At 48.7% G+C, this 22,040-nt stretch overlaps 2 protein-coding genes across 11 annotated transcripts; one reads left to right on the forward strand and one right to left on the reverse strand.

Annotated features, from left to right (window-relative positions):
• Nucleotides 1–36: 36 nt before the first annotated feature.
• On the reverse strand, nucleotides 37–1,844 carry LOC130877657 (serine/arginine repetitive matrix protein 3-like). Its single transcript, XM_057775130.1, has 2 exons — nucleotides 989–1,844; nucleotides 37–878 (listed from the first exon to the last, which is right to left on the reverse strand). Exons 1-2 carry the CDS (start codon nucleotides 1,713–1,715, stop codon nucleotides 781–783), a joined length of 825 nt encoding a protein of 274 aa, XP_057631113.1. The 5' UTR covers nucleotides 1,716–1,844; the 3' UTR covers nucleotides 37–780.
• Nucleotides 1,080–22,036, forward strand: Srrm2 (serine/arginine repetitive matrix 2). 10 transcript variants are annotated; one of them, XM_057775123.1, is made up of 15 exons: nucleotides 1,080–1,212; nucleotides 4,436–4,707; nucleotides 5,562–5,669; nucleotides 5,872–6,036; nucleotides 7,642–7,719; nucleotides 8,099–8,161; nucleotides 8,453–8,485; nucleotides 8,740–8,790; nucleotides 9,282–9,374; nucleotides 10,025–10,217; nucleotides 12,454–19,043; nucleotides 19,756–20,043; nucleotides 21,132–21,245; nucleotides 21,344–21,451; nucleotides 21,537–22,036. In XM_057775123.1, the coding sequence occupies exons 2-15, from the start codon at nucleotides 4,466–4,468 to the stop codon at nucleotides 21,544–21,546; spliced, it is 8,136 nt and encodes a 2,711-aa protein (XP_057631106.1). In that variant the 5' UTR covers nucleotides 1,080–1,212; nucleotides 4,436–4,465; the 3' UTR covers nucleotides 21,547–22,036. The 10 variants fall into 10 exon arrangements, 6 of the variants coding, with proteins under 6 accessions (XP_057631106.1, XP_057631107.1, XP_057631108.1 ...); XM_057775124.1 differs by having other exon boundaries at nucleotides 21,347–21,451; XR_009057410.1 differs by lacking the exon at nucleotides 21,537–22,036 and having other exon boundaries at nucleotides 20,343–21,245; nucleotides 21,347–21,382.
• The last annotated feature ends 4 nt before the right edge of the window (nucleotides 22,037–22,040 follow it).

Consider the following 22,040-nt stretch of genomic DNA (forward strand, 5'->3'; position numbering starts at 1 on the left):
CCATGGACTTGTAGGTGTTGGTTGTTGTTTCTTTCCTTTGCCATATGGGTCAGAGGGGGTCAAACTAAGGTCATGAGGCCCAGTGCCAGGAAATGGTAGTTAAACATTTTAAATTGTTACTCCTGACACATTCCTTCATACACGGCAGATTCTACAGGCGAAATCGCTTATCTAGTCTTCTACTCAAAGGTAAGAAGGTTTTTTTGTTGTTGTTTCGAGACAGGGTTTATGTAGTCCTGGCTGTCTTAGAGTTCGCCTGTAGACTAGGCTGGCCTCGAACTTAGAGATCCGTTTGCTTCTGCCTTCTGAGTGCTGGCATTAAAGGTGTGAGCCACCACCGCCAAGCAAGAGAAACTGTCATTGGCCGGCCTGCCGCCCTATTTCGGCCCGTATAAGAAGGTGAAAGCTATGGACATCATAGAAGACTAGCTAGTTCGGCTTTTGCTTCTGAACCTGGGCCAGAGCCGGGTTCAAGTGGTTCTAGGGGTGCCAGGAGGCTTGACTCTGGGGCATCTCCTGCTGAGCGCGGATGACCCAGTGCTCTGTGGCCTCAGACTTGCTACAGAAACCCGCAGTCAAGGGGGCTGAGTTGCTGAACCACTGCCGCACAACACAGACGGACAAAATGGCTGCCCGGAGAAGGCGCTGTACGAGTCTCTCGCTCTTCGTGACTGAACTACAACTCCCAGAACTCTCTGCGCGGAAGGCGTGCGTCTGAGCTCTTCCCCGGTGTCGTGGGGTTGCCGCTTCCATCCCCTCCCCCTTCCTACAGAAGAAGATTTACCGCAGACGTTGCTTCTTCGGTACGGTGCCCCGCCTTTCCCCGCTTTTCCACGCAGTGCCCGACGGGACTCGGGTTTTTCGAACGTCCCTTGCGCCTAAAAAAAAAAAAAAAACCTATAGTTACTCGTGTGGCTTCAACGCCTGCGCACAGAGCACTACGGCTCCCAGAGGGCCCAGCGGCTCTCGTGATTGCGTGCTGACGCACTCGGTCGTGCTGACGTGCAGCGCGATCCAGGCGGGGTGCGAGTGGCGCAGTCGAAGCCCGCTGCGGCCCCTGAGGAGGCGAGCGAGGCGGCGGCAGCGGCGGCTGAGGCTTGCGGACCGGCGAGGCGTCGGCTTCGGGCCCCGAGGGATTCGGAGACTCTAGCAGCAGCTGCGGCAGGACCTCTCCCCTTCGGAGGCGGCGGCCGGAGGCGGCGGCGGCGGCGGGTGAGAGAAAGGGAGCGCGCTAGCTGGGTGGGGGAGGGGCGGCGGTCTCGGCTCGAGGCCAGAGCGCGCGGAGAACGGCCCCGGCCGCCCCGCGCACGCGTGCTCGGCGCCGCCGCCGGCGCGGACGCCTTCTCGTTCCTTTCCCTCCCCCGCTTCCGCGGTTCCCGTCGCCGCGCGGCCTTCAGCCCCTTCGCCCCTCCCCCACCTGGCAACGGCGCGCGCCGCCGCTGGGTCTCGGCCGCGCGCCCCCGACGATTTCGATCGCAGCGCCCGAGGCTCTGCTTCTCTCCCGCCTTTGCTCTACCTGGGTCCGAGGAGACCCTCACCCCGGAGTCGCGGGGAGGGGGCGGCATCCGGGGGGCTTGTCCCCCGCCCGGGCTCCGGACCCGCCGGTCTCTCGACCCGGTTGACCCCGGCGTGGGTCCTTCTGCCCCTGCTGGGGGAGCCTGAGAAACGGCCGGAGCCTCGCAGACTGCGGGGCGCCGCGCGGCCCCCTCCCCCATTCTCAAGGCCGAAAATAGGCTCGGCGGCCCGATGAGTGCTCGGAGGCCTTGAACTTCGGGAGTTGGTCGTTAGTATCGGTGCCGTGGTTCTGCGTGTGTGTGCGGGGGCGGGGATCCAGAGAAAAGACAAAAACCGAACGTGTTCAGTCTGCGTGGATAAGGAGGATCATGTGCTCCTTCCTGCCGTGTTATTTCTATTTCTTTCTTTTTTACTTTCTGGTTTTATAAGACAGGGTCTCTGTGCTGACCTGGCATCACTATGTGGACAGGCTGGCCTCGAACTCCCAGAGCGATCTGCCTGCCTCTGCCGAGTGCTGGGTTTAAAGGCGTGCGCTAGCCATCATGTCCGCCTCCTAACCTGCTTTTTAAACATACCTCCTCAAATGAACAAACGAGGCTTTTGGAGCTTTTCGATGGGAAGAAAATTCTGGACTTAAACAGCCTGGCCGTGTCAGCCATTTACTTGGCATGTAATTCTACCTATGCTGTTATTATTTTGCAGTTTTTAAGACGTCTTGGAATCAAAGATTCAGAAGGAGATCGTTTTTTTCTCATTTGGATGGGCTTAGGTTAGGTCGCTTGCTGGGTTAATTTTAGAGCTGCGTGTGTTACATGGTGCCTACGCAGTTAATAGTCGCTCAGCACCGAGTTCTGTCTTTTGCTCTGTCCTTTTCCAGGACCCATTGCTGTTCTCGCGGGTGCCGTTTCTTGAGTATTTTAGTTCTAAATTCTACCTCTTTTGTAGTTTGGAATTCTGATAATTATTTTCCCTTGGCAACTTGCTTTCTCTTTCTGTTCTTAACTTTGGGAAGCTGCATACTTTGTTCTGCCCGGTTTTGGTAGTTGTCGTTTCTCTTTTAATGTCTTGTCTTGAGCACTGCTTTAGATGCTGGGTGTAAATTCCCCCCTCCCACTTTTTATGCCCTTCCCTGAAAGTTCTTTAAAATCATGATTTTAGTATCTCTTGCTTAGCTTTCTTCAGGTAGGGAGTGGGCGGGTGGATTTCTGTGTAAAATGGTGGAAGTCTGAGTGAATGATTCCGTTGAAAGATTGTTAATGGGGGCGAGGAAGCCATATAGACCCTAGATTTAGAGGAAGGGAGGGAGGATTGGTATTCTTAGACTTTTAAGAATGCTTGTTGGAAAGTGCTGCAGAAGCATATTTCTTGACTCTAAAAAGATTTTTTTTCCATTTCTTCCTGATTTGCACATGTCTTTCATAGGTTTAGCTCTGTCATTCTTGACCCTGATAGGCTTCTCTTACTTGCTTTTAGTTTTCTAAAGCTGTTTTGATTGAGTAGGGCTTAGGCTGGACCTGAGGGTGGGATGGGGCAAAAGTACATTTGGGTGTTTGCTTTACATGCAGCATTTGCTTATATTTCTTTTTTTCACACTTTGGGTGTTGTTTTTGTTCAGAAATTGATATACTAGTTTTGGAATTCCATGAGTGTAAAACCTCTTATCCAACTCTTATCTCTTCCCTATGCTTTTACTAACCTCCACTTTTTCCTGTTTTGTGTGCTTCTTTATGCTAGTTTTCTTTCATTATGCTCAGAGAATCTATCTTGGAGAACATATGTTGGAGGAAAAAAGCATATATAGTGAGATGGGAACAGAGAACGAGTAATGCAGTCCAAAAAAAATGGAGCTTGGGGGCTCTTAGTCATGCCGAGGTTGGAACAAGAGGTAGAACCTGACTGGGAACATAGGGTTAAATTGAAGAGTAGAGCGGAACTTGGAGAAAAAAAAAGTGAAGTTCCAGAACAGAGCTTAATAGGGAAAGTCAACAGTTTTACATAAAGTGAGATACGGAGTTTGAAGGTTTCTAGAACTTGTAAAGGAAGTATGGGAACAGTTGGAACAGAGAGAAAGATGGTTTGTGTTTAGACTATCAAGTTGAAAGGCAATATTTAACAAGAGCTAACCAGACTTGGAGGAGCTGCAAGCGATGTGGTAAACTTTACTGGGAAGGAGACTAAAATAATAAAGTCACTGTAGTTGGTAGGAGCTATGAATATTTGGAGTCAAAGAGATGGGTCACCTTCCCCATGTGAAGTATAAGCTTATGTACCCATGGTTTCTCTGTGTTTCTGATGTTCTTGCTTACCTGTAGTTTGGGTGTGAGGCTTCATAGGACATTTTAACTAGACAGTTTACCTATTTAGATACCTAGGACTGTTTGATCCATTTCTTGTTAGTTCCGGTTAGCCTAGATATTTATTTCTTGGAGGAGCCTTTGAAAATGGACTGTGGGTTTAAAGGTGCTTCTAATCTTTGGTGTTTGTTGTGCCATTTGGAGGACTTGGTTGTGAGTAATTACGTTCAGAGTGTTGGTGAAGATACCATTTGTGTGTATTGTGGCCAAAGAAGAATAAAGTGTGGAGAGATTTGAGACAAACTGGATTCTTGTTTGCTTAGGGTATAGAAAGGAAAGGAAAGTACAAAGAAGAATGGCTTAGGATTTGGTGAAAGTACATTGTGAGAAAAGGTTTAAAAGTAGTGGTGATTTAGTGGAAAGGATGAAGTATGGGGGAGGATAAAGGGAGGGTTTTGTTTGTAGACTAGTGGAATGAAGAAGCATCGCTTTGCTGATGGAGATTCAGTGTGAGACTTAAGTATTGAACTAAAGGCTAAGAGAGCCAGGGATGTGGATGTGGGAGATGTGGTAAGTAGTTAGATTGGGGCCAGGAGCCTGACTGGTGTCTCCCCGCTCCCCCTCAGGAGCGGTGGTGCCCCCCTGGGCACAGGGCCATGTACAACGGGATCGGGCTGCCGACGCCCCGGGGCAGCGGCACCAACGGCTACGTCCAGCGCAATCTGTCCCTGGTGCGGGGCCGCCGTGGTGAGCGGCCTGACTACAAGGGAGAGGAGGAACTGCGGCGCCTGGAGGCTGCCCTGGTGAAGCGGCCTAATCCTGACATCCTGGACCACGAGCGCAAGCGGCGCGTGGAGCTGCGATGCCTCGAGCTGGAGGAGATGATGGAAGAGCAGGGGTGAGGGAATGGGTGGGGAGAAGCCAAGCACTGAGTGAGTGCTTAGCTGGGTGTTAGGTGGGATGTGTGGAAAGAAACTAGAGTAGGTTGAAAGAGTCCTAAAAAGGAGCAGCTGTAAGGGAGAAAGAAAATGAGCTTGAAGAATTGAGAAGAGTCATGGGTCAGTGCATAGTGGGATGTCAAGGAAACTATTTGGAGCATTAATAGCAGCCTAAGGGGGTCTGAATTATTTAGCTGAATTTATGAAGGGGAAGGGGGCCATCAAGGAACAAAAATGTGCTGTATAGGAAAGTAGCATCAGGCAGAAGAGCTAGGTAACCTGACAGGTGTTGTTATTTGGAAGGAAGAGAAAGGTAGGTGGATTTAAGGATTGCGGCCTTGGAAGTTGGCAAAGGCAGATTGGAATTGAAAGAGTATTTGAATTAGAGGTTATCATGAGCTTGGCAGAGAAGTGAAGTTTTGGAAAAGGAACATATTCAGGTAGAAACCTGTTTAGAGCAGTGGTTTTCAAACTTGAGCAATGGTATCCTTTTATACATTATGTTTTCTTTGAAGTCCCAGGAAATAAAAGATCTATTCGTGTTGAAGTTGGGAAAGGAGCACTGGGAACTCTGCCAGCAAGCAAACTGTCCTCTCTTGGCCCCTGAATTGTAGCATGTTTAAAATCCACTGTTCTAGAGAGCATAGTGTAGAGAAGGAAGGAGAGTCGTGGGGGAAGATAAGGAAAACTTTTTGAGTGACAAATACTGCGTGCATGGAGAGGAAAAAGGACCATGTTGGAAAGGAAACAATTATAAATTGGGACTTGGGAAAACCCCCATCAAGCTCTAACCTTGAAGGGATTTATCCTTCAGGTACGAAGAACAGCAGATTCAGGAGAAGGTGGCGACCTTTCGACTCATGTTGCTGGAGAAGGATGTGAACCCTGGGGGCAAGGAAGAAACCCCAGGGCAGAGGCCAACGTGAGTGTTGATCTCCAGAATCTATGCCATTAGAGCTGCTGCTGTCCTTTTTTTTTTTCCTCCCCTCCTGGGACTTGATTTTGCCTTTACTTTCCTTAGTCCAGAGCTGTTTGGCTCATCCTTATAATTAAGTTCTGATTTAGGGCTCTCACTTTTGTTCCATGTATATCCTTCAGATTTTGGCCTTTCCCCCCCCCCCTAGGGTAACTGAGACTCATCAGTTGGCAGAACTGAACGAGAAGAAGAATGAGCGACTCCGTGCTGCCTTTGGCATCAGTGATTCCTATGTGGATGGTAGTTCTTTTGATCCTCAGAGACGTGCTCGAGAAGCTAAACAAGCAGCTCCCGAGCCTCCCAAACCATACAGGTACTCAGGAGAGAACCCTTGGATCTGCTTCCTTGTTAAAAGGAAGTTCGTACTTTATTGTTTTTACTAGTATTTCTAGACTTTTTTTTTTTCCAGTTTTTCTGAGGCAGGCTCTCACTATGTAGCTCTCTGGCTGTCCTGGAATTCACTCTGTAGATCAGGCTGGCTGCCTTCCTCTGCCCTTCCTGAGTGCTTGAAGGTCTATGCCACTAATGCCTTTCCAAAGGTTTTTAGATTTTGTAGTCTTTTAGTTAAATTTTGTTTTTGTGTTTTGCTTCTATTAATGTTTTTGTACCATGTGCCTGGTGACCCTGGAGATCAGAAGAGGACATTAGATCTCCTGGTTATAGAGTTACAGATGGTTGAGAATCACCTTGGTGCTCGAAATGGGTCCTCAGGTCCGCTGGAAAAACAGCCAGTGGTTTTTTTTTTCCCCCTTTTTGGTTTTTCGAGACAGGGTTTCTCTGTGGTTTTGGAGCCTGTCCTGGAACTAGCTCTTGTAGACCAGGCTGGCCTCGAACTCCCAGAGATCCGCCTGCCTCTGCCTCCTGAGTGCTGGGATTAAAGGCATGTGCCACCACCGCCCGGCCCCCCTTTTTTTGAGGCAGGGTTTCTCTGTGTAACACGCCTGGCTGTCCTGAAACTCCCTTTACAAAACAGGCTGGCCTTGAACTCAAGAGTTCTGCTTGCCTCTGCCTCCTGAGTGCTGGGATTAAAGGTGAGTGCCACCACTGCCTGGCACAGCTGGTGTTTTTAATTGCTGACCCTATTTTATGTTTTTCAAATAATTAAGCTATTGTGTAGTGTACACCTTTTATCTCAGCACTCGAGGCAGATGCTGACAGATCTCTTGATTTCAAGGCCAGTCATAACATAGTAAGACCCTGTCTCAAAACATTTTAATGAAACCAAACATGACACATTTATTCTCAACATTTGGGAGGCAGAGGTGGCAGGAGGATCTCTGAGTTGAGGCTATAATTTGCTCTATATAGGTAGTTCCAGGACAGGGAGGGCTATATAGCGAGACCTGCCTTAAAATACACAGATTTTCTCACTAACAGAACCGAAGAATTAACTAAATAGACAACCACTTTTAAATTTACATCTTTTTTCCCCCCCTTTGGTTTTTCGAGACAGGGTTTCTCTGTAGCTTTGGTTCCTGTCCTGGAACTAGCTCTTGTAGACCAGGCTGGCCTCGAACTCACAGAGATCCACCTGCCTCTGCCTCCCGAGTGCTGGAGTTAAAGGCTTGCGCCACCACCGCCTAGCAATTTACATCTTTTTGTTTGTTTTTCAAGACAAGGTTTCTCTGTATAGACCTGGCTGTCCTGGAACTTACTATGTAGATTAGGCTGGCCTCAAACTCAGAGATCTGCCTGCTCCTGCCTGCCCAGTGCTGAGATTAAAGGTATGCGCCACTACTGCCCAGAAAACTTACATCTTTTAATTCTGAAGTTTTCACACACACACTCAGACAAATTGGCATGTAGCAGTTGTCCTAAGGTGAAGTAGTTATCAGTGAACTGTTTCAAGTATGTTTACTAGAGTGACATGTTTTAAGGAAATTGTCCAGCCACCTAGAATCTCTCTGCCTTTTCCCAGCCTTGTTCGAGAGACGAGCAGTTCTCGATCACCAACTCCAAAGCAAAAGAAGAAGAAAAAGAAGAAAGATAGAGGACGGTAAGTCAGTTGGAAAGTTACTCTTCTCTTCAGGGAGACCTTCACTGTTGTTGGACTTCTAGAATTTGAGTTTGCTTTGAGGTAGTGGATAATCCAAATTGCAAAGACAGTTGTAGGGGACAGAATTGATTTTTCAAGTTTCAGCTCAGAAATGTGTGTGCTTAAGTGGGAAATGATTGAATCTATAGCTCAGCCCAAAAAGCTGGCCAGCATCATTCTGGGTTTTGATTTTGTGGTTATGGATTAAGTATAGAAATAAAGTGTGGACCATTGATGCTGTTTGGGTTTGTTCAGGTGCTTTGAAGTAGTTTTGAGAATTATAGGTTAGAGGGCCAGAGAGAAAGCCAAGTAAAATGACTTGCTTCTGAACCTATTATAGCAGGTCAGAGAGCAGTTCTCCTCGACGGGAGAGAAAGAAGAGCTCAAAGAAGAAGAAACACAGGTACGAGGTGTAAAGTTTCTTTTTTTGTAGTTTTTTTTTTTTTTTTTTAATTTAAGGGGAGGGTCTCTACATAGCCTTGGCTGTCCTGGAACTAACTTTGTAGGCCAGGTTGGCTTCTAGCTCAGAGAGATCTGCCTGCCTCTGTTGAGATTAAAGGCATGCACCACCACCCCTGGCTAAGGTGGAAGTTCTTGGTAGTGATTGGAGGCAGCTCTTGAAGAGTAGTTGTGGTTTAATGATTTCTCTCTTTCTCTTTCTTTTCTTTTCCTTTTCTTTTTTCTTCACTGACAGGTCAGAATCTGAGTCCAAGAAACGAAAACACAGGTAAGAAAGAGCTTGTTGGTTCTTGGGGGAGACATAGCAGCACATGGGGGAGTGGTAAGCTACTTACTGTTTGATGGCTTTGTTTACTCAATGTTTGGCTTGTAGAAGGTGTCCTCCCTTTTCTTATTTTTAGTAGAGTGCAATCCTTTATCTACCTGTTACAATAAAAACTTGGCCAGTTATATTTCCATTTTACTTCAGATTTTATTAATGTTTTACAAATTCTTTTTAGACAACTTTTCCTTATTTTCCAGGTCTCCTACTCCAAAGAGCAAACGTAAATCGAAGGACAAGAAGAGGAAGCGGTAAGTGTATTTGGAAGAAATAGATGAGCACCCCCCCACACATGCACACACACTTTGGGAGGATGAGATTGAAATCAGTCATGTCATTGACTAGTAGTTAAGGATTGAGATGGATGTGTAAAGGGGAAACCAAAAATTACGTGGGTAATGTGACTAAACAGGAACCTAAAGAGACCAGAATTGTATCTTTGGGACCAACATAATGGAAGGAGAGAATGAACTATAAATTGTCTTCTGATTTCCTTCTGTGTGTGTGTGTGTGTTTGTGACCAGGTCTTTTTATGTAACCCTGTCTGTCTTGGAACTCACTCTGTAGATCAGGCTGACTTCAACTAGAAGAGATTGGCCTCCTTCTTCTGCCTTCAAGTCCTGACATTAAAGGCGGGGTTCACCATGCCCAACAGATTTTCTTTGTTTTTAAAAAGAGATGAGTTTGGAGAATTCAGAATAAGTATGACAGATACCTGAGCTTTGATTTGGTCTTTCTTCAGGTCTCGAAGCACAACACCAGCTCCTAAGAGTCGTCGAGCCCATCGGTCAACTTCTGCTGACTCTGCTTCTTCCTCTGATACTTCTCGTAGTCGGTAAGGGGTAGTCCAGGAGGAATGGAGGGAGAGGGACTGATGGGTTAATCAATTTAATATTTATTGAGCGCCCACGGTGTGCTAGGCGCTGCACAGACCATTCCGAAGACACGGTCCCTGCCCTCTAGGAGCTGACAGGCTAAAGCAACAGGATGGACAGACATATATACATTTCCCCTTGTCTTTTTTTTCTTTTTTTTTAATTTTATTTTTTGTTTGTTATGATGTATATGGACTACCAGAATAGGGCGGGGGTGGTTTGGTGGTGTCTGGGGGAGGAAGGAGTCCTTACCCTGGCTTCCTTAATCGGGGAAGGCTTCCTGAAGGAGGTGGGCTCAGAGGTGAGTTGTGAATGAAGTGGGTAGGGAAGGGCCTGGGTGGAAGGTTTGGGTATGTTGGGGGGTGGTGAGTAAAGGCCTAGAGGGGTGTTAATTGGGATTGTGTTGGGAAGAGTTGGAACAGAAAAAAGGATTGCATTTGCATTTTTAAAACTGATCTGAGTCATGTGTCCATGGTTTGGTTTTTTTTGTTTTCCCCCCAAAGAGGGTTGTTCATATAGGAAAGTAGATTGCAGGCTGGGGGTGGAGGGGGTTTTCTGTTCTCCCTTGAGCTGATTTCCCTGTTTTCCCCTGCCCTTCATCAACTCACAGGTCTCGAAGTGCTGCTGCTAAAATTCATACAACAGCCTTGACTGGGCAAAGTCCTCCCCATGCTTCAGGGCATCAAGGGGAGGGAGATGCACCTTCTAGTGAGCCAGGTGCCACCAACATACAGCAGCCTAGTAGCCCAGACCCCTCTACAAAGCAGTCTAGCAGTCCATATGAAGACAAAGATAAGAAGGAGGTATGTTCTGAGTTGGTCATTGGGTCGCAGAGTTTTACTCAGAGATCTGCCTTAAAGGAACAAGTATGACAAGTAGGGTAAGGTATCTTTATTAAGAGAAAATCTTACCCTTTTGAGTTATGGTCAGGTTTAGCCAGGGAGGTTGGCAGGGATCTATAGAAGGCAGTGAGAAAGAGAGAAAGAGAATGAGAGTGTGAATGAGGGTGGTTTTGGAAAAACAAGTGTAATAGCAAGCATGAGAATTTTGGATATTATTTAAAGGAGATGCAGAATGAGAAAAAGTAAGAATTCTCTGTGTTAGAACTCAGAAAAGTGGGCAGGCTTAGCAGTGCTGCATGACGGACATTTTATAAGCAACTGCTGAGAAATATTTGAGTTTCTATTTCTATATTAACTCATCTTTGTTTACCAAGACATTTTACACCTCCTAGTATTTTTTTTTAAATATTTATTTATTTATTATGTATACAATATTCTGTCTGTGTGTATACCTGCTGGCCAGAAGAGGGCACCAGACCCCATTACAGATGGTTGTGAGCCACCATGCGGTTGCTGGGAATTGAACTCAGGACCTTTGGTAGAGCAGGCAATGCTCTTAACCTCTGAGCCATCTCTCCAGCCCCACCTCCAAGTATTTTAAAATGAGTTGTGACCCACTAAATTGTGAAGTTTTCACAATGAAACTTCAGTTGATAGTTGTAGGTTTTATATTTGTTATTTGTTTATATCCATACAGTGGAACAAAAGGTTTTTAAGAAATTGCTTTAATTTTTCTATTTACAGTGTCTCTGTTTCCTTTTGTGTGTGTGTGTATGTGCACATGTGCGCACTTTTTTTTTGACCTTTAATTTGCTGTTGCCAATCTGAAAACATATTTTGGTAGTTCCAGCTTTATACTTTTCTAGTTCTGTGGCTGATTGTTTTTGCTGTTGTCAGTAATAGTATAACTTAATATCTCATATTTTGTCTCAGTTAGAGATAACTTTTAAGCTATAAGTTGGTTCATTTGCCTATTTTCAATGCTTTTTTTAAAAATTATTTTTAAAGTGTTTATGGTTTAGCCTCTTTATTTTGGCCTATTTCTGCGAGACCTTGGTGAATTACTTTTTTGTGTGTGTCTGATGAGGGGAAGGCAGGTGTGAGTTATCAGTATGTTTAGAAGTCAGAACAACCTATATATGGGTTCTGGGGATTGAGCTCTGGTAACTACCAGGCCTATACCATTTATTTACTTGTTTATTGGTCAGTCATTCATGTGCTTATTTGTTTAGAGGCAGGGTCTCCTTACATTATCTCTGACTACCCTGCAATGCACTGCATAGTCCAGGCTGACATTGAATTTACAGAGCTCCACCTGCTTCTGCCTCCTGATTGCTGGGATTAAAGTGCTATACCATGCCAAGAAAAATCATACTCTAAATTTTTGCTCCCTTTATGCTATTTTAACTTAATTTATTCCATATTTGAGTGGAAAGTTATGGTCACCCAACTGGTTTCACTTTCCATTGAATCATACCTTCTTTGAGGGGGTGTTGTATTCATTATGTATCCCCCACATACTGCCAGACTTCTTCCCTTGAGACTAAGGAAGAAAACTTAGTCTCAGGACACTGATGGTTTTTGTTGGTAATGGTAGTGCATTGTTTTCAATTTGTCTTTTTTCTGAGTTACTGAGATCTGATTGTTCATATATTTAGTTTTTTTCCCCTACTAGTGCTTTATTTTCTTAATTTAAAAATACATTTATTTTGTTGGGTGGTCTTGTTAAAAACCTTTAATCCCAGCACTCAGGAGGCAGGCAGATAGATTTCTCTGAGTTGGAGGCCAGAGCTCAATCCCCAGAACCCATATATAGGTAGTTCTGACTACAGAACGAATTCCAGGACAGGCTTCATAACTACTGAAGAAACGCTGTGTTGAAACCAAAAGAAAAGTATTTATTTTGTATGTGTACACATGGTGGGTACACATGTACAGGGCAGAGAACAATTTAGAGGAGTAAGTTTTCTCTTTCTACCACATGAGACCCATGGTTTGCAACCTACAAGGGTATCTTGCTGCCTCCCTACTAGTATTACATGATGTCTTGTTAATTGAGTGTGACTTTGGGTAGAGAAAGGGTCAGTTGATTTGAGAGGTGTATAAAGGGAAGTTTTATTAGAAACTTTTGGAATCTTTCAGGTGATAATAGAGCTATGGTGTTTATCACTATCCTTACTTTCTTTTTCACTCTTAGAAATCTGCAGTTCGACCTAGTCCCTCTCCGGAAAGGAGCAGCACAGGGCCAGAACTACCTGCCCCCACTCCGCTCCTTGTTGAGCAACATGGCGACTCCCCACGACCCCTTGCAGCAATCCCATCCAGTCAGGAGCCAGTTAACCCCTCATCTGAGGCCTCCCCAACCCGGGGCTGTTCACCATCTAAGTCTCCTGAGAAACCTCCCCAGTCGTCTTCCTCAGAGAGCTGCCCACCATCCCCCCAGCCTACCAAAGTTTCTCGGCATGCCAGTTCCTCCCCTGAAAGTCCTAAACCCACACCAGCTCCTGGGGCCCGCCGAGAGATTTCTTCTTCACCCACATCTAAGAATCGTTCACATGGCCGAGCAAAGCGGGATAAATCTCATTCTCGTACTCCATCTCATAGAGCAGGGAGATCCCGTAGTCCTGCCACTAAAAGGGGACGATCTCGATCTAGAACCCCCACCAAGAGAGGTCATTCTAGGTCACGGTCCCCTCAGTGGCGTAGGTCACGGTCTGCACAGAGGTGGGGAAAATCTAGAAGTCCCCAGAGGCGTGGCCGGTCTAGATCTCCGCAGAGACCAGGCTGGTCCAGGAGTAGAAATAACCAGAGAAGAGGCAGGTCTAGGTCAACAAGGCGTGGCAGGTCACACTCTAGATCTCCGGCCACTAGGGGCAGATCCCGTTCTAGAACACCAGTTAGAAGGGGTAGGTCTCGGTCCAGAACACCTGCCAGGCGTAGGTCTCGGTCTAGGACACCTGCCAGGCGTAGGTCTCGGTCTAGAACACCAGCTCGCAGGGGCAGGTCTCGATCGAGAACACCTGCTAGGCGCAGATCTAGGACCCGATCACCAGTTCGAAGGAGGTCTCGAAGTAGATCTCCTGCTAGGAGAAGTGGCAGGTCACGCTCTAGAACACCAGCCAGGAGAAGTGGCAGGTCACGCTCTAGGACACCAGCCAGGAGAGGGAGGTCACGCTCTAGAACACCAGCCAGGAGAAGTGGCAGGTCACGCTCTAGGACACCAGCCAGGAGAGGGAGGTCACGCTCTAGGACACCAGCACGGCGAAGATCTCGCAGCAGAAGTCTAGTTAGACGTGGAAGATCTCACTCTAGAACACCACAAAGAAGAGGACGGTCTGGCTCATCAGAGAGGAAGAATAAATCCAGAACATCTCAGAGGAGGAGCAGATCCAACTCAAGCCCAGAAATGAAAAAATCTCACGTTTCCTCGAGACGAAGCAGGTCTCTTTCTTCTCCAAGATCCAAAGCAAAATCTTTGAGGCGAAGCCTTTCAGGTTCCTCTCCGTGTCCTAAACAAAAGTCTCAGACACCATCAAGGCGAAGCCGCTCTGGTTCTTCACCGCCTAAACAGAAGTCAAAAACTCCACCAAGACAGAGTCATTCAAGTTCATCTCCTCAGCCCAAAGTAAAATCTGGAACACCACCAAGACCAGGGTCTGTAACAAACACACAGGTCGATGAACACTCTGCAACACCACAAAGACAGAGCTTTTCTGAATCATCACCTGATGGAGAGGTGAAATCGAGGACCCCATCAAGACAAAGCTGCTCTGGGTCTTCTCCTCATGTGAAATCTAGCACACCGCCAAGACAGAGCCCATGTAGGTCATCATCTCCACAACCCAAAGTCAAAATGGGAATATCACCAAGACGAAGCCATTCTGGCTCCTCTTCTCCAAGTCCTAGTAGAGTGACATCTAGAACACCTCAGAGGCAAAGCAGATCAGTATCTCCCTGCTCCAAGGTGGAGTCTAGGTTGTTGCCAAGACAAAGCCGTTCTAGATCCTCCTCACCAGATACTAAAGTGGAACCAGGAACGCCACCGAGACACAGTCACTCTGAGTCTCCGTCACCATACCCAAAAAGCATGCTCCAGACTCCTCCAGAGCAAAATCTCTCTGCATCAAAGTCACCCTGTTCCCAGGAGAAGTCTAAGGATTCACCAACAGAAGGCTCTGGATCCTTTCCCCTCTGTCCAGCTGTAACACTCAATACATTACCAGGAGAGAGCTGTTTTAGCTCCTCATTTGTGCAGCAGAAAGGACAATCTCAAACTTGGCCAGATCCCAGGTCTGATGCTTCAAGTCCAGAAGTGAGACAGACTCACTTGGAATCTCCCTCACTGCAGAGCAAATGTCAAACATCTCCTAAGGGTGGCCCTTCTAGATCTTCATCTCCAGTCACTGAGCTGGCACTCAGATCACCAGTAAAACAAGATAAAGGTGAATTACCAACAGATCTAAAGCTGAAATCAGGAATGTCTCCTGACCAGAGTAAAGGTAAACCTGACTCTAATCTATATCCTTTAGTAGAGTCTAAATCTCTTTTGGTACAGAGCATATTGGAGCCTCCTGAATTGAAAGAGAAACTAGGTTTAATTCAAGAGGATGTTGCTGCATTGTCATCTTTACCAAGAGAAAAGTTTAGTCCTATACAGGATAGGCCTGAGTCATCTACAGTACTGAAAGACATACCTAGAGTATTATTAAAGGAAAGAAGTGAAACTGGGTCACCTCTAGGCTTAAGGGACCAAAATAGTTCATTACCTAATTCAAGCCAAGGTGAATTAATGGAAGCAGAAAAATCTGAGCAACCTTTAAGTCAGATTCTACCCAGTTTATCTCCAGAACATAAAGAAATGCCTGGAAGTAACATTGAATCATCTCCTGAAATAGAAAGGCCTGCTGTGTTGCCTGTTCTTGACCAAAGCCAGGCACAGCCTTCTTCAAAAGCTGCAGAAATCCCTGCAGTAGCTTCATGTTGGAGTGGGCCACAGATTTCTCCAGAACATAAAGAGCTATCTCATTCTCCCCCTGGGGAGAATAGCTTTGAGTCATCTTTAGAGTTTAGAAACTCAGGCCCCATTTCAGAGGTAAACGCTGAATTTTCTCCTGAAGTTAAAGAAGAATTGAATGGGCCATTTCTTAATCAAATGGAGACAGATCCATCTCTAGACGTGAAAGAACAATCAGCGAGGTCCTCTAGGCGCAGTAGTTCTGAGTTTTCCCCAGAAGTAGTGGAAAAGGTAGGAATATTTTCAAATCAGAGTGTGTCTTCTCCTGTACTTGAGACTGTACACAGAACACCTTCAAGAGAAAGAAGTAGTTCTGCATCTTCTCCTGAACTGAAAGATGGTTTACCTAGAACTCCATCTAGGAGAAGCCGGTCTGGGTCTTCTCCAGGACTTAGAGATGGGTCTGGGACTCCTTCCAGGCATAGCCTATCTGGATCATCTCCTGGGATCAAAGACACACCTCAAACCCCATCCAGGGGACGAAGTGAATGTGACTCGTCCCCTGAACCAAAAGCATTGCCTCAGACTCCCAGAGCGCGAAGTCATTCTCCATCATCCCCAGAACTCAACAATAAGAGTATCACACCTCAGAGAGAAAGAAGTGGGTCAGAATCCTCAGTCGAACAGAAAACTGTGGCTCGAACCTCTCCTGGGCAAAGAAGTCGGTCTGGGTCTTCCCAAGAGCTTGATGGAAAACCCAGCACGTCCCCTCAGGAAAGAAGTGACTCAGACTCCTCTCCAGATTCTAAACCCAAGACTCGAACCCCTCTTAGACAGAGGAGTCATTCTGGATCATCTCCAGAGGTTGACAGCAAGTCTCGAGCTTCTCCCCGCCTCAGTAGGTCTGGCTCATCTCCTGAAATGAAAGATAAGCCAAGAGTGCTACAGAGGGCTCAGAGTGGTACGGATTCTTCTCCTGAACACAAAATATCTGCCCCTCGGGCCCTGCCCAGACGTAGTAGATCAGGTTCGTCAAGCAAAGAGAGGGGCCCTTCACCCGAAGGAAGCAGTAGTTCTGAGTCTTCTCCAGAACACCTACCTAAATCCAGAACTGCTCGAAGAGGTTCCAGGTCCTCAATGGAGCCAAAGACAAAGTCTCGCACACCACCTCGACGTCGGAGTTCTCGTTCATCTCCTGAGCTAACGAGGAAGGCTAGAGTCTCTCGTAGAAGCCGCTCTGCCTCCTCCTCACCAGAAACCCGCTCTAGAACTCCACCACGACGTCGAAGAAGTCCTTCAGTATCTTCACCAGAGCCAACTGAAAAGTCAAGATCTTCACGGAGGCGGCGTTCAGCTTCATCACCCCGTGCCAAGACAACTTCAAGGAGAGGTCGATCTCCTTCACCAAAACCTCGTGGACTCCAAAGATCCCGATCCCGCTCACGTAGAGAGAAAACCAGAACAACACGACGCCGAGATAGGTCTGGATCATCTCAGTCAACATCACGAAGAAGACAGAGGAGCCGGTCTAGGTCTCGGGTCACTCGCAGACGGAGGGGTGGCTCTGGTTACCATTCAAGATCACCTACCAGACAGGAGAGTTCCCGAACCTCATCTCGACGCAGAAGAGGCCGATCTCGGACACCATTGACCAGTCGGAAGCGATCTCGATCACGAACGTCACCAGCTCCATGGAAGCGCTCTAGGTCTAGAGCCTCACCAGCTACTCATCGGCGATCCAGGTCCAGGACACCCCTAATTAGCCGACGTAGGTCCAGATCTCGTACCTCACCTGTGAGTAGGAGAAGGTCAAGGTCAGTAAATAGGCGTAGATCTCGATCAAGAGCATCCCCTGTGAGCCGAAGGCGATCTAGGTCCAGAACACCACCAGTAACTCGCCGTAGGTCGAGGTCCAGAACACCAACAACACGTCGTCGCTCTCGTTCACGGACTCCTCCAGTGACTCGCAGAAGGTCCAGATCTAGGACTCCACCAGTAACCAGGAGGCGATCGCGAAGCAGAACTTCACCAGTTACTCGAAGAAGATCGAGATCCAGGACATCCCCAGTCACTCGAAGAAGATCTCGGTCTCGAACATCTCCAGTCACTCGGAGGCGGTCCCGTTCTCGAACCTCGCCAGTGACACGCCGCCGCTCCAGGTCCCGAACTCCTCCAGCTATTCGGAGACGCTCTAGGTCCCGGACACCACTCTTGCCACGCAAGCGCTCTCGAAGTCGCTCACCACTTGCTATCCGTCGCCGTTCTAGGTCTCGTACTCCTAGAGCAACTCGAGGCAAGAGGTCTCTAACAAGATCTCCTCCAGCTATCCGTAGGCGGTCTGCATCTGGAAGTAGTTCTGATCGGTCACGTTCTGCCACTCCTCCAGCAACCAGGAATCATTCTGGATCTCGTACACCTCCTGTAGCACTCAGTAGCTCTAGGATGAGCTGCTTCAGTCGTCCTAGCATGTCACCAACTCCTCTTGACCGATGTAGATCACCTGGTATGCTTGAACCCCTTGGCAGTGCTAGAACACCCATGTCTGTCCTACAGCAGACTGGTGGCTCAATGATGGATGGTCCAGGTCCCCGGATTCCTGATCATCCAAGAACATCTGTTCCAGAGAACCATGCTCAGTCTAGAATTGCACTTGCCCTGACAGCTATCAGTCTTGGCACTGCCCGACCACCTCCGTCTATGTCTGCTGCTGGCCTTGCCGCAAGAATGTCCCAGGTTCCAGCTCCTGTACCTCTCATGAGCCTTAGAACAGCCCCAGCTGCCAACCTTGCCAGCAGGATTCCAGCAGCATCTGCAGCAGCCATGAACCTTGCCAGTGCCCGGACATCTGCTATTCCACCATCAGTGAACCTTGCTGACTCAAGAACACCAGCTGCAGCAGCAGCCATGAACTTAGCCAGCCCTAGAACAGCAGTGGCTCCTTCAGCTGTGAACCTTGCTGATCCTCGAGCCCCTGCAGCTGCAGCTGTGAACCTCACAGGAGCTAGAACACCAGCTGCATTGGCAGCTTTGAGTCTCTCAGGCTCTGGGACACCCCCAACTGCTGCAAATTATCCCTCCAGTTCCAGAACACCCCAGGCTCCTGCTCCTGCAAACCTGGTGGGTCCTCGATCTGCACATGGCACAGCTCCTGTGAATATTGCTGGCTCTCGAACCCCTGCAGCCTTGGCTCCTGCAAATCTCTCAAGTGCCAGAATGGCTCCAGCCTTGTCTGGTGCAAATCTCACCAGTCCCAGGGTGCCCCTTTCTGCTTATGAGCGTGTCAGTGGCAGAACCTCACCTTTACTGCTTGACCGAGCCAGGTCCAGAACACCACCATCTGCCCCAGGCCAGTCTAGGATGACCTCTGAGCGGGCTCCTTCCCCTGTTTCAAGAATGGTCCAGGCTCCTTCGCAATCTCTTCTCCCTCCAGCACAGGATAGACCTCGGTCCCCTGTGCCATCTGCCTTTTCAGACCAGTCTCGTTCAGTTGCCCAGACCACTCCTGTAGCAGGGTCTCAGTCCCTTTCATCTGGGACGGTAGCAAAGTCCACATCCTCTGCTAGTGATCACAATGGCATGCTTTCTGGCCCTGCCCCTGGGGTGTCCCATGCTGAAGGTGGGGAACCACCAGCCTCTACTGGGGCCCAGCAGCCTTCTGCATTGGCTGCTCTGCAACCAGCAAAGGAACGTCGGAGCTCTTCCTCCTCTTCATCGTCATCTAGCTCCTCCTCTTCCTCATCTTCATCCTCCTCCTCCTCCTCTTCCTCTGGCTCCAGTTCTAGCGACTCTGAGGGCTCCAGCCTTCCTGCTCAGCCTGAGGTGGCACTGAAAAGGTGAGGGAGTTAAGGAATCTAGGGGGAAGGTATTTACAGTGGGTGGGGGAGTTGGGAGGGAGAAAAATCTTAAAACAAGCACCTGAAAGTTTGGGGGACCTTGACCTTCAAATTGGGAGTAGAAAGAATGCTGGGTGGGGGCTTCGTGGGGAGGAATGGGACAGATAAAAGTCTCCAAAGGTTAATTCTCTAGAGGATAATGATAAGTTTTCCATCTCTACAGAGGACAGAACTAGAGGAAATGGACTTAATTTTACAGCAGGAGGGATGGCAGTTAGACCTCAAGAGGAACTCCCTGGGCTGGAAGGATCTTCAGAGGTCATCCCATCCCTCTCCCTGCCTCCAGGCAGGACGGCCCTTCCCCTGCCAACCTGCACTCACAGGGGCCTCCCCAAGCTGCGGCTCTCCAAGGACGGAGACCACCCAGCTTCAGCTTCCACATCTGAGTCCAGGGGCTTTATTCCTTCATCAGGGACATTCTTGAGGTTTAACCTTGATCCCTTGTGCTTCGGGCCCCAGCCTGTTGCTTGTGTTAGCAAAGGTTTGGTCAGCTCTGTGCCACTGCTCCAGAGAAGTGCTTACTGGCCTGCCTTCGAGTATTCCCAGGGCCTTTCTCAGGCACCCCTCCTCCACTGCCGTTCCTCCAGGCCAAGGAAGGTAGGGTTGGGGCTGGGGCATCTTGTCTCCTTCTGACACCTTTCTTCTCTCACAGGGTCCCCAGTCCCGCTCCAGCCCCAAAGGAGGCTGTGCGAGAAGGACGCCCTCAGGAGCCAACCCCAGCCAAACGGAAGAGGCGCTCTAGCAGCTCCAGTTCCAGCTCCTCCTCCTCCTCTTCTTCCTCTTCCTCCTCTTCTTCTTCCTCTTCCTCCTCCTCCTCTTCCTCCTCTTCTTCCTCTTCTTCCTCCTCTTCCTCTTCCTCCTCCCCCTCCCCTGCTAAGCCTGGCCCTCAGGCCTTACCCAAACCTGCAAGCCCCAAGAAGCCACCCCCTGGCGAGAGGAGGTGAGTGCTTCCTTGCCTGTTGTGGAAAGGGGGTTGGGGGTGAGTTCTCCAGAAAAGGGACCCTGGGTGAGGTTCCTGCTGGGGTGCCTCGTGTGGACGTCTGTGTCAGGTTGTACGGGAGGAGTCCGACATTCCTCTTATCCTCCCACAGTGTTGTGTTCTGGTCAAGGGCTGCACTATCCAACTGAGGGCCCAGGCCAGAACTGGGAAGTCATAGGATTCTTCCTCCCTCTCCCCTCCCCTGACAAGCAGCCTGGTCTCAGAGATTCTAGCTCTAAGTCTCCCCATTGCTGCTGCAGGGCTCTGGTCTGGCCACCGTCATCTTCTCCCGACTCTGTCCACAGCCTCCTCCCTGTCTCCCTGCCTCCACGCCATTCTCTTCCACACGTAGCCAGAGGGATCTTTCTAAAACGCACATCTGGTTACTTCCCTTCACTCCACAAATCCTTCCGGGACGCCCTGTGGCCTGCAGGATAAAGTGCCACCTCTGCAGGAATGGCGTGTGAGGCTCTTCACCAGCTGCCCTTGCCCGCCCTGTGTTCCTCCTGCCCGCCCCCACACATGCCCTGTGCTCCGGTCATACCCAGCGCCTTGCAGTCTTAAGGAGAGCCCCATGCCTTTGGACATGCTGTTCCTTCTGCCTGGGATTTCCTTGTCTGCCTGGTGAACTCGTTCTGCAAGACTGCACCCAAACAGCACCTTCGAGAAGACTGCCCTGCCATTTCCCTGCCCTGCCCAGGTCCCCCCATCCTTGCTCGGATCCTCAGGCCCATGCACATCCATCCCCGCTGGCCTGTTTCCTATATAGGGGGCATGTGTGCCTTCATTGTTCTCCTTCACTCCCAAACAAAACTCCAAGGGCAGGGACTCTTTTATCTTTGCATCCCCCGCTGCACCCTGTGCCCTGTCCACTGGGGGCACTCGGTGGATGGTGTGCGGGCGGATGGGTGAGTGCGGACAAAGGTGGGTCTGAGGCTGGCCCTGTGTGGTGTGAGGTTTGGTGGTCAGGACCTGGGTGGGTGGTCCTGAATGCTTGGCTGGTGGGTTTGGGAGGACATGGTGCTATAGAGGCCTACTCTGCTTCCTAGGTCACGCAGCCCTCGAAAGCCAATAGACTCCCTTCGGGATTCCCGATCCCTCAGTTACTCACCTGTGGAGCGTCACCAGCCCTCGCCCCAGCCTTCACCAAGGGATCAACAGAGGTAGGGCACATAGCAGGTACTATCAATCTAGCTCACCTATCCACCAATGAGAAAACTTGTTGGTACCATTGTAGTGCCTAATTTCTATAATCTTATAGCAGTGAGCGAGTTTCCTGGAGAGGCCAGCGTGGGGACAGCCGTTCTCCTGGGCACAAGCGCAGGAAGGAGACACCCAGTCCCCGACCTAATCGCCACCGTTCCTCCAGGTCTGTCTCCTTGGAAGCCTAGTCCTTGTGAGAGTTAGAAATTGAGACTATTTGAAGCGGTGCATTGACCAATCTTCTGTTACAGGTCTCCATAATCTGGATTCCACCACACTCATGCTCTGGAGACATGAGTATTCCTCATTTTTCCCAGAAGAATCATGGAAGGAGTCTTTGCCTTCCCTTGAACCTTGGCAGCATCTTGAGGGGAGGGCTTTCCCCCCCCCTTTTTTTTTTGTTCCTGTGAAATGTTGATCTCTGTGAGTTTTTCCCGGTTCATATGTTTTGGGGAGTTGGAGGGGGAGGGAATGAGAGTTTGGGGAGGGAGGGGCACAGTTCAGGAAATTGTAATGATCCAGGAAGCTGTTCCTGCTCAAGTTCCTGGGGGTGACTGATGTTTTGGAACTTGGTAAGTCCACATGTTCTTGGAAGAGGAAGGAGTTAATTTTGGAGTTGCTGCACCCCCCCCTTCTTAAGGTTGTGACACCCCTCCCCCCAACTTTGATGTTTCTTAATGCATTTTGGTTTTTTAAAATCTGTACAGCAAAAGCAACTTTTCTGTCAAATAAAAAATGAGAAATGCAGTAATTGG

Source organism: Chionomys nivalis, chromosome 7 (assembly GCF_950005125.1).
Source record: "Chionomys nivalis chromosome 7, mChiNiv1.1, whole genome shotgun sequence".
Classification (NCBI taxonomy): Eukaryota; Metazoa; Chordata; class Mammalia; order Rodentia; family Cricetidae; genus Chionomys; species Chionomys nivalis.

What these genes read in the sequence shown, in the direction of transcription:
- Srrm2 (XM_057775123.1), top strand. Translation starts at nt 4,466, where the DNA reads ATGTACAACGGGATCGGGCTGCCGACGCCCCGGGGCAGCGGCACCAAC. An exon ending in GAGCCTCCCAAACCATACAG is followed by an intron (nt 6,037 to 7,641) that starts GTACTCAGGAGA and finishes GCCTTTTCCCAG; the next exon opens with CCTTGTTCGAGAGACGAGCA. An exon ending in CCTGAGGTGGCACTGAAAAG is followed by an intron (nt 19,044 to 19,755) that starts GTGAGGGAGTTA and finishes CTTCTCTCACAG; the next exon opens with GGTCCCCAGTCCCGCTCCAG.
- LOC130877657 (XM_057775130.1), bottom strand. Translation starts at nt 1,715, where the DNA reads ATGGGGGAGGGGGCCGCGCGGCGCCCCGCAGTCTGCGAGGCTCCGGCC. An exon ending in CTGCACGTCAGCACGACCGA is followed by an intron (nt 879 to 988) that starts GTGCGTCAGCAC and finishes TTTTTTTTTTAG; the next exon opens with GCGCAAGGGACGTTCGAAAA.